General features: G+C 40.7%; 1 protein-coding gene across 2 annotated transcripts in view; it reads right to left on the bottom strand.

Annotated features, from left to right (window-relative positions):
- The window catches only part of slka (STE20-like kinase a), a 39616-nt gene that overhangs the window by 12332 nt on the left and 12527 nt on the right, over positions 1–14757 (bottom strand). For both annotated transcript variants that reach the window (XM_057847756.1, XM_057847758.1), the window contains exons 3-12: positions 13944–13992; positions 13350–13499; positions 10223–10295; positions 9820–10014; positions 8756–8837; positions 8493–8624; positions 7494–8429; positions 7196–7326; positions 6788–6911; positions 2333–2512 (exon numbers count right to left, since the gene is read on the bottom strand). In XM_057847756.1, coding sequence (XP_057703739.1) covers positions 2333–2512; positions 6788–6911; positions 7196–7326; positions 7494–8429; positions 8493–8624; positions 8756–8837; positions 9820–10014; positions 10223–10295; positions 13350–13499; positions 13944–13992 — 2052 coding nt within the window. The remainder of the gene's footprint in view (positions 1–2332; positions 2513–6787; positions 6912–7195; positions 7327–7493; positions 8430–8492; positions 8625–8755; positions 8838–9819; positions 10015–10222; positions 10296–13349; positions 13500–13943; positions 13993–14757) is intronic.

Below are 14757 nucleotides of genomic sequence, written 5' to 3'. Positions count from 1 at the left end.
AAAACGAGGCTCTACTCGTTACCTGTATTAATGGCACCTGTTTTAACTCATTATCGGTATAAACGACACCTGTCCACAACCTAAATCAGTCACACTCCAAACTCCACTATGGCCAAGACCAAAGAGCTGTCGAAGGACACCAGAGACAAAATTGTAGACCTGCACCAGACTGGGAAGACTGAATCTGTAATAGGTAAAACACTCGGTGTAAAGAAATCAACTCTGGGAGCAATTATTAGAAAATGGAAGACATACAAGACCACTGATAATCTCCCCTCGATCTGGGGCTCCATGCAAGATATCACCCCGTGGCGTCAAAATAATAACAAGAATGGTGAGCAAAAATCCCAGAACCACACGGGGGGACCTAGTGAATGACCTACAGACAGGTGGGACCACAGTAACAAAGGCTACTATCAGTAACACAATGCGCCGCCAGGGACTCAAAATCCTGCACTGCCAGACGTTTCCCCCTGCTGAAGCCAGTACACTTCCAGGCCAGTCTGCGGTTCGCTAGAGAGCATTTGGATGATCCAGAAGAGGACTGGGAGAATGTGTTATGGTGAGACGAAAAAAAAAAATAGAACTTTTTGGTAGAAACACAGGTTCTCGTGTTTGGAGGTGAAAGAATACTGAATTGCATCCGAAGAACACCATACCCACTGTGAAGCATGGGGGTGGAAACATCATGCTTTGGGGCTGTTTTTCTGCAAAGGGACCAGCACGACTGATCTGTGTAAAGGAAAGAATGAATGGGGCTATGTATTGAGAGATTTTGAGTGAAAATCTCCTTCCATCAGCAAGGGCATTGAAGATGAGACGTGGCTGGGTCTTTCAGCATGACAATGATCCCAAACACACAGCCAGGGCAACAAAGGAGTGGCTTCAAAGAAGCATTTCAAGGCAAATAAATTCTTTAAAAATCAAACAATGTGATTTTGTTTTTTTTCCCCCACATTCTGTCTCTCATGGTTGAGGTTTACCCATGTTGACAATTACAGGCCTCTCTAATATTTTCAAGTGGGAGAACTTGCACAATTAGTGGTTGACTACTTATTTGCCCTACTGTAAGTGCCACATGTTTTTGTAATGTGAACTACAAAAAAATCAAATGCCACAAAAAAAAAAAAAAAAAAAAAAAAATCAAAATCTAGCATTATTGCCTCCGGTGTGAAAGCAGGAATAAAACTTTTTTTTCCCTGATGAACACTAGTCCTTTTTACAACTAATGTATTTTTCATGTTGGTCATATAAATGGTACTACTTTAAAAGCAACTTTTAAGTACTTGGTATAGAAAACAGTGCAATAAAAATTCCACTGCACAATCAGTCTGCCATTTTGCCCTATCAAGTCACATTCAATTCCAGCAGTGAGGAGAGAGTGTTGAGTCTATACATTGTTCTGTAGGAATAAGTCAAGAGGAAAAGCAGGAAAGGGCTGGGGAAAGAAGACGTCAGTACAAGTTAGTGTTTTACCTCAGTGGCCTTAAGAAGCGTTAGGTCCTCCTTTAAGCGCTTCATGAGCTCTTTGCGCATGTGTTTAGGTGATTGCCCGACTTCCTGTTTGGCCTAGAAAGTATTGTATTTCCGCACAAAGCCCTCATTCATTTCTACAAAATGTAACAAATTCAAAAAGATTGTCCCTCGACAGTAGAAGGCATGCAGAGCATATCGAGAATGTCCCACCACCACGTTTCACCTCACAGCCAGATTAATTTAGTCAGGAGTTCAGTATTTTGCATTTTGTTTTTAAAAAAAATCAAAGAGAAGCTCACAATGCTAATTGAATACTAGAATTGATACATCAATCAATCCTCCTTATTCCCATTATATGATCGTGACACCACCAAAGGGAAAATGTCCTAAAATCAGCTCCTAAAGCCACCTCACACACTCATTCCAAACACATGGTTAGTAAACAAAGTACAGTTCAACATTGCAAAAATACAAAGTTTACACTTTAAATCAGCGATAATATTCTGCAGACAGAAGAAAACCACAATAACGTCACAGCATGTAGCGAAATCACTATGGCGATGCAAAGCACAAACCATAATAATAAACAGCCAAAAGCCAGTGAGCTCTGTCAATTATGAAGATGGCTCACACATCTCATAAAGCGCTTTGTTGATGCTGCAGCGCAACCTGGATTGAACTTGCATTTTAGATTGGAGGCAGAGGAATAATGCACCCAACACATGCAGCAGTTTCCACAAAGACAAGCAATAAGCGATTGCTTTGAACAGACTTTGCCAGAAAACCACCGTGTAGCGTTTTAACACAACGTGCAACCACTACCAGTCATGCACAGCTCCATGCAGGCCTCACGTACCTCTTTCTTCTTGTTCTTCAGCATGTTCTGGAACTTGGACAGTTCTTTGTCCTGATCGCCCTTGATGCGTTTGGCTTCATCCCTGAGTCGCGTGGTGTGATCCTGCTCCAGGCGCTCGATGGTCTGCTTCTGCTTCTTCTCCAGGCCCTCCACTTCCTGGTCGTATTGACGCTTCTTAGCCTGAATACATTAATTTATAACTGGGATTAATTATGATTTTTCGGCAAAATAAAAATAATGACAAATAAAGTATTCAGAATGTCTTCTATTTAACCCTTGAGAGTCGAAGGACGCGCCGGCGCGTCCTCAGCGCACGTCGTCTTTGAAGCGCCCTCACGTTTTAAATACGTCACCCACATGCCGTTGGTTGGTCTCGTTTTAAAGTGCGGAAGTTGCGGTTTACTCTCGTTATTATTTGAAGTCAATCGACCAATTAAAACGTGAGATATTGTCATTTAAGTTTTATAGTTTTATTGTCCTCTCAAAAAAACATTAAAACGATGCATGGATCATTTGTTTGTGTCTATATTTCCATCATTTCTTGTCCTTTTTCAAAACGGAAGCTCCATGAAAAAACCACAAATCAAACGAACCCTTTCGAAGTCACAGTGGACGCACTAAATGCGTTTTTTTAAATAAATATAACTGCCATGCGAGGTTCCACCGAACGAGAGGGAGGAGTGTTCTGAAGCAGCGAGGTGGCGAGCCGACGGCCGTTTGGATCGAACAGCGACTTTGTGTGACTTTGAGAATGAACGGAAAACTAAATTTAGCGCAAGCAATTGTGCTATTTGATCAACTTGAGGAAGAGGATGGTCCAAATTCGTCATCATCGTCTTCTTCGGAAGAGTCCTCGAGTGAAGATAGTGACGTATTTGAACACGTGGGTGACGCCATCGACGAGCAGAGGTAAGCAAACTCACTTTTTTTTTTAGGCTGGAAAAAGTTTCTTTTGATATTGCAAGACAAAGTTAATTTTGATGCAATATAAGTGTGTTTGTGTATATAATAATAAACTGTGCATATCAGATCAAAGTCGTACGTGAACTGTGTGTATCCAAGGCAGGAATTTATAATTGTGGTGATCTTCTTTCTATATGAAGATTAGGGATGTAGCACATATTCAGCTATGGTATTCTTTCTATTGTCATACATATAATTTCCAATATTATTTATTGCTGTATATATTTTTATTTTATACTTTATTATTTTCATAAATACTGACTTTTTTTCATGTACATTTATAGTGACAATGAAAGTAAAGTGAAATGAAAATGGAAGGGTGGAAAGAGGACCAACACCCCATGGAAGTGTGGGCTGTGGGATGTCGCCCTGTTTCGAATTCCAGGACGAAACTGCTTTTCGGAGTGGCATGCCTGAAAAAAATTTAACTTGTTTATTGTAAATATTTTTGAAAATACTTTTTTTCACCCCCAATGTTATATATATATACATTTTTTCCCACAATCAGTCTTCTCAATTTGTGTATATAAATGTGTGTTCAAGAAGCTTGATTGTGTGTACATAGTTTTCATCAGGTGATGGGCCGCAATACCTAAACTCATAAAGAGATGGCCTCTAAACACTTTTTGTGTTAGATGGTATATATTTTTTCACTGTTCGGTCTGCTGTATATAACCTGTTTTGACTAGAGCATGTATAAAGGCAAAAAACGCCTATGCTATACCTGTTGTTTATGTTGAATTGTCAAATATAAGACTATTTATTCTAAATTTTTTTGGTTGAATGTTCATCCTAACATGTTGAATAAATATTACAAAGTTTCAAAACGGTTCGTTACGCATGTTTGGTTGTCAATTGGACATCAAAATTAAACATTTTGACAAAACGATTGTGGAATTTTTGGTCTTTTTGGGCCCAAAATGATGATTTATAATTGGTCAGTGACGGAAACAACAGTTTGGACATGAAGTTCAAGGTGTCACAAAAAAAGGGACCAAACCAGGCCATCGTAAACAATTCTTTCTTTGAAATATAAAGGCAACTTCAAAGGCATGCAAAATCAGACAAAATAGGCCCAGACCTTAAAGGGTTAAACTTATTTTTTTGCTTTATTAGAACTGAAAGTGCCAGTGAATTGAACTCTGTTAGTATACACAGAACAATCCCTAGGGATTAAGAGCATTTTATTTATGCAACAGACTCCAGCAATAATGGAAGGAGAAAGTGCATATACTAGCGCTGAATGATATTGGAAAAATCTGACACTGCGACTTTTTGGGGGTTTGTGATATGTATATATATGTATATATATATATATGTATATATATATATATACAGTATATTATGATATTAAAACTGAAGAATATTCACCAAACTACTTGAATTGCTGTTTGGGAAAACTGGCTAACTCACCAGAACCACATTGTATTCATATAATACCGTGTAATCCAGGCAATCACACTTCAACAGCAGCAAGAATATCAAAACATGTTTTAAGCCAAAAAAATAAAAGCAGGTGCTCCATGAAGCCTAGTACACACAAAGACAGATTTGGACAGTTTTCACTAAAGATGCACGATAATATTGGTTGCCGATAATTATCGGCCGATAATGGCAATTATGACGTCACACAGATAATCCAGATTTTAAAAAAATTAACCGATAATGCAATCCGATAATTATATACTTGATTTAGCCTCCAAATGTGCGCAACCAATTCTGCACCGCTGCCTCCTCAACCCCTCCCCCCCCGAAAGCCCCTGAGGAGGGGTTGAGGAGGCGGAGTTACACAACAGAGGCACTGCAGTTGGATATCGTGGCGGCTCTGTCACCAGCGTGGCTTGATTTATCAGTGTGAAAAAAAGACGACGCTCTCACCATTTGCAAAACATGCACTGCAAAATTTCCATGAGGCGGAAAGACAGTGTTTCTCATTCAACACCACTAACCTGATCAGCCATTTAAACTGCATCACAAAGATTTTTGGAATGAATACGAGGTTGCTGCTAGCACAAATGCTAAAGCTAATGTAAACACACATAAACTATTAAGCTAAGCTACGGGGCTTGTGACGATGGAGAGACGCTGCGGCCTTCCCAGAGTCGGGTTGTCTGGGAATGCAGCCCAAAGCGGGTGGTAAACTCCATCTAAGGCTAACACCGGCACGAGACCGATAGTCTCCAAATAGCCATCTTCCGACTGAGCCCGGCAGGCTGGCGCCTCGCCCTAGGCGGGGTGGGCAGGCAGGCCGAGCCCGGTTCCCCGGCAGCGGAAGCATATCCGGTACGAACGTAGCTGGCGCCGCCACTCATCTCCGGTTCAACTCATTGAGCACCACGGCCAGACAGAGGCCTGGCGCGGGTGCTAATTTGGCGGCCGGACAGACTGAAGGGCACAGGCGGGAGGGGATGCCGGACGAGAGACGTTTTTTTACCGAAGTGACCCGAGAGCCAAAGCTCTGGATAAAAAAATAATGCAGTTTATACGTCCACCTTTCTTCGTGAAAAACATGCCGATCACATCAGTTTCACCACGGACATTTGGAAAAGTGATGTCAAGTAAGCATGCTTACTTATTACTATATCCACTTATCATCTGATATATTAAGTGGCCAACAATTTTATATTTTAGGGCGCGATAAATTTAAGTTTCATCAACATCCATTCGCACTGCCTTGTTCTTTCTCCCCCCTCTGTAAACTAACTAGCTCTCTGCTGGAGCCGAGACTAACGCACAGACACCGAAAATGATGCAGGACGATACTGCATTATTGTGGCATCAGTCTGGTCCAAGTGATTACAGGGCCAGCATTGCTGATACAGATAAAATACTGTTTAAGTCAGCCGTCTTATCCAATCGCCAAATCTCATTTTTCATGACCTTTCCTATGATGATTCTTGTATTATTTTGTACTATTATGCCAGCAGTATTTTTCGTCCTAGTTCCCGGGAAACTATGTCATTCTGAAAAGACAGTGATAATGACAGGCCTATGTGGTACCTTGTGACCAAACTAGCAACTCTGGGTGGAGTTCTCAAATCTGGAAAACCACTACAGGTCTCAAACAATTCAAATATTCCAGAGTGTCAAACTCATTAGCAGCGATAGACGTCAAATCCTTTTCAATGGGAGGGACTTGCAGTGTCTATCCCTGTGAATGACACTGAAACATGATCATTCACTGCTACCCCTCCTAGTTCAAACGAACTATCGCTATCAGTGGGAGTGAATGAGTTAAAAATAGTGCTGGCCTAGAATATGAAACATAAATCATAAAAGAAATGCAAAGTGTAATTTTTTTTTTCTTTGATGTTTAATTTTTTGGGCGTTGGACACTATTTTGGCAAAATTATTTTTCGAGGCCAACAGGTTTACATATTGTCTACACTACTTTATTGAGTGTGAACACTCCCTCTATTGAACTATGAAACAAAGTATCTCACTTGGACGAAGTAAGGAAGGGAAAAAAAGGTTGCGGTGGAAGTGACTCACTGTCGTTTCCTGTTCAAAACGCCGCAATATCTGGTCTCTCTGCTGTTGCAGCTTGTGGCTGAGCTGCTGCTGAGCTCTCTGCTCCTCCTTCTGCAGCAGGCGCAGTTCTCGCAGTTCCTGCCGCCTGAGGAAACCACAGCATGCGGCCATGTTATCAGAGAGGCTGCCAACTTGCTAAAACTACTTTTTGACTAGCTCTACCATCAAAAGAAACCTATCTGGGGTATGTCAGTCCACTATTCACCTGCTGTCATGAACTGCTGTCCTCATCATGGTGAACGTAGCAACAACAATTTTTGCAGATAACCCATCTGGATTGAGTGGGGACTATTTAAAGGCATGCATTGCTAAATAGGTCGTGTTCCTCATTTAGGAGCAGCAGCATAACGGTGGCAAATAGACACATACCTAAGAAACCTCATCTCCTCATTCTTGGCGTCGTCGTCCGTCACTATCTTGGACGTTGTCACGCTGACCTCCACGCCGTCCACCATGAACTTGCGTGTCTTTTTCAGCGTCTTCTTCTGACGTTTTAATTCCTTAAAAGTAAAACATGTTTATGGTCAGTGGTGGACATTAAATTTTTGGTTTGGTTCTCAAATGATTACCAAGAGTTGCTGCTGAGTACGCAATTGTTGTTCCTGGAGGTTAATTTGGCCCGACTGTGTTTGGGTCTAACTAAAGTAAGTAGGGCAGACGAACCTACCTGTACAGACACAGAACTTCCTTCTTTGCTCTTGGATAGGAAACTGGAGATGGACAGATTCAGGTCCAGACTGCTAGTGTCGGCAGCTGAGCTGCTACCGGAGTCGGAATCCTTCTCCGCTTCCTGCCGGCACACAGCAGGACTTCCCTGCTCTGTCTTGGTCTCAGACTCCTTTTCAGTTTGAGTCATGCTGTCCTCTGCCAAAATGGCATCATCATCTTCCTTCATTGGGAGCGTTTGTGTTTCAGAGATATCGCTGACATTGTCGCATACTCCATTTGTAGGTCTGACTTCCTCATCAGGTAAGTCGGAAATCTTCAGCTCAGGCTTTTCCGAAAGAGATTCCTCCTTATCCAACTTTGTTTCTGAGTCTCCAACAATATTTGATTCCATAATAACAACTGTACCATTGGCTGTATCGGTGAGTTCATGGTGAAGCATGTCATCCGGCTTGCTCACTTGTTCAAACTGAACCTCTGGTTTGGCATGCGCATCTTCGAGGGGCTCTTCTGTTTCTGAAGAATCGATAATCTGTTGATTCAACTCGTCTTCATTGATCACCTCTTCAGGTTGTTCATCACCCACTACTTGTGGAGATTCATTTATTTCATCTTCTGCTGTCTGCCCTCTTTCTACATCTTCCTCAGAAGCAGTCGGGTCAGCAATACTCTCATCGGCCTTGCCCTCAGGCTCCAATGAGACCGGCTCTTCATTACCGGCCTCGGGCACCTCGGTGACTATCTCCTCTTCCGTCCTGTCAGGCTCACTAGTTTCAAAACCTTCATCAGAGATCTTATCACTGGTTCCGTCTCCGGCTGGTTCAGCCTCAGTTTTTTCTGTGACGGCCTCCAGCGCAGATGGAGTTGGCGGAACTTTGTCTTCCTCGGAGCTCGCCATACTTACGTCGGATGGTGCTCGCTTATGTCCAGGGGCGGCCTGAAACAAAATTCAGAAAATTTTCAAATAAGTCAAATCTGGTAATTGGTATTCGTTACATACCACGGGGGTATCAGGCTCGTCCTCTTCTTCCTCCTCTTTGCTATCCTCTATCTCCTCCGTGACTTCTGCCTTAGCTTCAGCGATGAGCTCTCGCAGAGGTTTGCTGTCTATGACGCTGGCGACGAATGGATGCTACCAGGATGGAGGAAGAGACACAAGGAATGTAATTACAAAGCTGTTGAGCTGATTTGCGAATAGATCCGCCCACTATTATGAGCTAAATAGTGCAGTGACAATGCAATAAGCGGAGCGGGGTGACCCACCTGTAGAAGCTGTAACGGGCCCCACCGGTTGTCCACATTCTTATCAAGTGCTCTGCGGAGGAAGTCATTGAAGTCAGGTGTCCTGCAATTCAGTATATAGAACATAGACACATCGATACACTGGATTATCAGGATTAGGTCATGACAGTGAAGGTGCAGAAATACTGCGACATATATCTGGGACATTCATTTTATATCATATATAGTTATAAGGTTTGGTTATACATTTTCACATTTATATTTATTTAATTATCTTGTTTTATGTGTCAGGTTTACAGCAACTTCAAGTAGGAGGCAAATAAATATATTTAAGACAGCACGTGCTGAAGCAAACCTTCTGTTTCTCATTTTCTCAAATGTTATTCATACTAAAACTCTACCCACCCCTTCTATTTCTCATGTCCTCAAATGTTATTCATACTAAAATTCTAGCCAATCTGTTTGTCTGTCTGTCCATCTTTATTTGGAGACTATAAATCGCCCGGAAGTCAAACCTGGTGGGAGGGTGAGTCTTGGGCATAGGAAGAATAAGTTTATATATTTTTTTAACACCTTTAACAAGAAACAGCCTCAAAATCTCCAGAAATATAATATAACTCAGACACTTTTAATTGTTTCCATCACCCGGCATTACTGTAAGCACGAGAACTAAATTAATCACAATTGCTAAAAATATATAATAACATATTTGATAATCAACAACTTCGTTCTTGAGTTATTTTGAACAAAAGAATACGGGTAACTTGACATATGGAACCGAATACATAACGTCTGCTTCCGTAGGTTTCACCTTCTGGCGAAGGTAAAAATTAGACTGGTGTTTAGGACCACTTTTTGATGAAACCACTTACTGTATAAGATTTGTGGGTCTGGAATGTGTCTGTCCCTGATAAATCAGAATTCACCCAAGGGCTTCAATTGCCAGCGATAAATGAGACTGAGATGTGTATCATAGTCAATAGCACTGAAATGTAATCTATAATTTAAAATCAAGCCTCCCAGTTCAAAAGGACTGGGCAAGTTAAAGAGACAAGTCAGCCCTCAACAATGGCACCACAACTCACCAGCGGGAGGGTTGCATGAGGGTGGGCGGTTCAGACTTGGCTATTTTCAGCAGCACTCTCATGGGATTCATCTCATGATTGGGCGGCTCAATTTGCGCCAACTCGATCAGGGTCACCCCGAGGGACCAGATGTCCGCCTTGTAGTCGTACGGGCGGTCTTTGGACGTCTCGCACATCACCACTTCTGGCGCCATCCTGCGCAGCGACAAGGGCAGTGGATTGGCAAACCGAATTACTGTAGTTCTGTTGATGATACTCAACCACGAACATTCAAGGCTTCGTGACCCTTTACTTTCCAACAGTTTTATTGACAGCACATTCAAAATGGATGCTCTCAAGCTGCTTCAACTATAATCAGATAGAAAGGCTTGAATACCCTTTTGTTTCAGGCTGAGTGACTCACCAGTACGGCGTTCCGATGAAAGAATCTCTCCTCTGTAACGTCTTCGTGTTTTTAGCAGAAACACCAAAGTCGGCTGAAAAAGGAAATGAATTAATAAATCTTTTCTTTTCTTGACTTGGCCAAGTTGCAATGTTGAGCTCTGTGTTTATCATTAAAACTCAAGAGTCACTTCATTTTAAATCCAAACAGAGCTGTAGTTAATAACCAAAAAGGATACATCGAACTATATTAGTTGTTATACACTACACTATGGACGTACTGCAAAGAAACAACCATATATGGTTAAGTCCCTTGAGGTGGCTTGATAAGTATTACTTGCAAGACTCCACCATTGACTTTCTTCCTACAGAGTGTGAATCATGCAGGATGGGTGCTCCAGGAAAAACACGAACAAATTGCGTAAAAAATCACGCGTTTTTGTGCTGCTTGAGGAGGAAGCAAAAAATAAGTGCTGCATGGAGAGAGTCTCACCTTAATTGATCCTTCAATCTTAATTTCAGTGACCAAATTATATAACTGATGAAATAAAGGATAGCTAATAATGCTTTTTTAAATGATTGAGTTTTCATATAAAATGCTTTCAAAAACCCAAATATGCTCATAATTGAGTTTTTAAAAACCTGATGACTCCCTTTTCTAAAGCAAATATGTGGCCATGTAAATCAGCTAGTGGGATAGCCCCTTTGAAAGGAGCATTTGAAAAATTTTTGCTTACAATAATTGCTTCAATTGCAAGGTCTTTCAAATACAGAAAATAGTTTTTGCTGTCCAACACATTGGCGAAAAACAAACACTTTTGATGCAGGAAAGAAACTCATGACGGCATTAGTGTCATGAAAAACTTGCTTGTTTTACAACAAAACAATCTTACAAGTTTGCAGGGTTTGGGGGAATGAGGAAATGATGCAATCCGTATCATCACGTTTTCTATGCGTGATGACCTTGCTGTAATAACGTAATATGCTGATTTGCAAAGTTAAGCGCTCACGCATTAGGCGAATAATTTTGAAAGTCTGTATAAACTGAATATTGATCAAATCCCAACAACTCGTCCACTCCCTTTAAATTTAATTGATCGGAAGGTCTAAAGTATTGTCCTCTTTTGAATGGTAATGTCAATTAGGGTAAAAGACAACCACAGTGGAGGTCGACCAATATGTATCGGGCCGATACATGGACTTTTTTTCCCAAAAGAATGAGCCTATAAAAAAAGATTTTGATCACGCATCTGTGTGGGCAACTGTGGTTACCGCTGACTGACAGCAGGACTAGAGTGACCACCTGTCTGGTTTTAGGACAGACACTCAGCCTTTTCAGTGATGTGTCCGGCATCTGACAAAACCCATTAGCCGGACACTATTTGTCCGGCTTTTCAAGAAAATGGGCCGCGGTTCAGTTTATGTGGCGCAACTCAGCCCCACGGTTGTCACAACTGGTCTGTGATTGGCCCAGAGTGGCTTCAGTTAAAAACGTCCAATATCATTGGTTCAATAAAATGAATACAAAGCTTCACGTGTGGCTATCTGACGACATAATTCCCACGCCGAGATTTTATAACAGTGCTAGCAAACACGCCAAAACGTGGAATATTTTTTAACATTGAATGGATGGAAGAGCACAATTTTCTCGCCAAAAGCAGTCGAGACTCATCATATAAAAGAAAGAAGCGAGCAGCAGGTGCGTCGACATTGAAACCATTTTTTCGAGAACCCTCATTGCCTCTGGATAACAAAATAACTGCAGCTGAACTTTGTAAAATTGTTCCTCGTATATAGGGTTCTTTTGAGCAGTTCAATGCTTACATTGTTTTTACACCCAAAAATTCTTTTGTTAAGAATTTTGTTTGTCACAAATGTTCCTTGTGAATACAGTTTCAAAATAAGATTTGTTATTGGGCATGTTGCAATTTGAAAACAGTACTGTAAACTAAATAGTCAAAAAGGTTTGACCGTTTAACTTTATTTTTGATGAAAATTCTGCAAGTCTGATGTTCCTTTTTTCCCCCTCTTTTTTTAAACATGTCCTCTATTTTGACCTTATGGAAGTGGTCACCCTAAGTAGGACCCCGGAAGGACCCTGCAGCAGCTTAAAACAGGCTCCAACAGGAACCTTCAGGTTTGCCTGTTTTGTAAATATTGTAAGATTTTTTTTTATCTTGCATGAGAGAATAAGCAATGCTACTTTAAGGTGTTTACTGAGTGATCCTTAGTCTAAATGTAACTCATAGCATTAGCATAGCAGTCGCATTAGCATTAGCATAGCATTCGCGTTATCATTAGCTTTAGCATGGAGAGCATCCTCTTAAACGCGGTCTCACTTGTTTACATCTCGTCGTGACGTCATGGAAAGTTTAATAATTTGAAAACAATGTACTGTTATTGCGGAGTGTTTGTAATCATAAAAAGAAGTGCTGTGTTCGTTGGTTTGGTAGCACAGTAGCTAATTAATTCTCTAAATCCCATTGATCATTGTAAATTTGAAGCTGTTGAAGCATTTAAAAAAAAAAAAGTTTCATAATTTACATGCGTTAAAAAAAAAAAAGTATATTGGTCTCAAATATCGCCCTTCAAAATCGGTTTTGGATATCGGCAAAAGATATCGGTAATGAAATTTGAAAACCCCATCGAGGTTGACCTCTAAACCAAATATTTTCTTTCTTTGAGGGGGTACATGAGTGAGTCAGATGCTTGTGTAAACATGGCGCTCCAGAGCTCGCACTTGTCAAAATCACACAGCTCAGCTGGGTGCCACGCCGCTGACGGCAGCCCAAAGATCGACTTAACTAATTATCCCCTTAAGCCTTTAAGTGGCTCAGTAGGATGCTTCTAAGTAGCTAACCAGGTCTCAAGCTGGAAAAGACAACAATCTGCTTTTGTTCTGCACGGTATTCTTCTGAGCATCTTAGAGTTGATCTTTGCAGGAAGAGGAGCGATCGTTTGCAGGATGAATAATCCTTCTCATTTAATGACAAATATGCACAACCAAAACAAGGGACATTTGTGGTGGAGTTAATTTTTTACATATAAATTTGTGATGACACTTTTCTGGTAACCACTGTTAAACATTTCTCCGCTCTACAATGAAATGCATGCAAAATTTTCATGCTTGTTAATATAATTTAGTTTACCAAGTTTCACTTCGCCATCCAAGGAAAGAAGAATGTTGCCAGCTTTCAAGTCTCTATGGATTATCTTGTTCTCATGCAAGTAGACCAAAGCCTCCAACGTCTGCTTACACACTACACGGATCTGAGGTTCGGTCAGGGGCCTCTCCAGTTCTGCAAGAGAATGACATTTAGTGAGTCATATTTTCTTACAAATTACATTGCCTTGTTATGCCAGTGTGCTGAGTGGCCAGTTGGTAAGTAAACATCAGCTGTGATGGTAAGTGGTAACCAATAGCAACAGGCGGAGCAAAAATCACTTCAACGAGAGGAAGTTTTAAGTGTGGCTACATGCTCAACAACAGAAGGCATTCATAGCTATTTTATATTCAAAATGAATCTAATTCACACAGTGGACATGTTTTTTTTTTCAATCTGCACAATAAAAGGGTGAAATGACAGTATAGAAATTAGCACCACTCCTTGTAATCGGAGCTACAACAATTACACACTGGCTTGAAATGGCCTTGTTAACTAGAGTGAGGGGGCACAACTTACAATGCATTCTAGATTGACTAAAAGGGTTGAACAAAACCTGATGGTAAATGGGGGACTTACCCAGCATGATGGCATCCACTGCACCACCCGCACAGAACTCAATAAGGATCTGCAAAAAGGAAAATGAATCATCTTGTGGGATACATTTAAAAGGCGTTTTTAAAAAAAAGTATTTATTATGTGATGGACAGAATGACCTTTTAAAAAGAAAGACATTATCGATTAGACCTTGTTCCAAGAAGCCAATCAATTGGAGCGAATTATCAACGGACATTTTAGAAGTGGAGTCATATCAGCACTGACACGGAATCATTTAAATAGGAAACATGCCGAGAATAAAATGCCTCAAATCAGACATATTTCATCAGACATTTTGCTGAATTTTTCTTCTGTTCATCTATTCCCATATATTGATTCTCATTTTCCTTAAGGGTGAACTGACATAATTTTATTCATTATATGAATAGCATATAAAATAGAATATTTTTTTCAGGAAAAGAAAACATCGTATTTCTACTAAAACCTCCGTACAGATGATGAAATTTACCTAACAGCCACTTTGACTTCTCTGCTATTTCTAGTCCATTATGGAAAGTCATGTGTGGTATCAAGTGATAGAAAATCAATCCACGCTACTACCAAACACTGTCCTCTGTTCAATGATGAACAGAGACTGCCAGGCTTGTTTTCAATTACGATTTGTCTTGTAATCTCCTTCATTTTGACTTTCACAGGTGTAAATGTATAACCGCATTGTCACATTAACTCCAACATTAAACACCAACAAACCATTTTTTCAAAATGTGCAATAAAAACTTGCAAAAAGATACACACAACACACATGCGGTTACACATTCATCACTCTGGTTAAAGA

This window comes from Corythoichthys intestinalis, chromosome 10 (assembly GCF_030265065.1).
Source record: "Corythoichthys intestinalis isolate RoL2023-P3 chromosome 10, ASM3026506v1, whole genome shotgun sequence".
NCBI lineage: Eukaryota > Metazoa > Chordata > Actinopteri > Syngnathiformes > Syngnathidae > Corythoichthys > Corythoichthys intestinalis.
The sequence above is the reverse complement of the archived record's forward strand: the minus strand, read 5'-3'. Positions and strand labels throughout refer to the sequence as shown.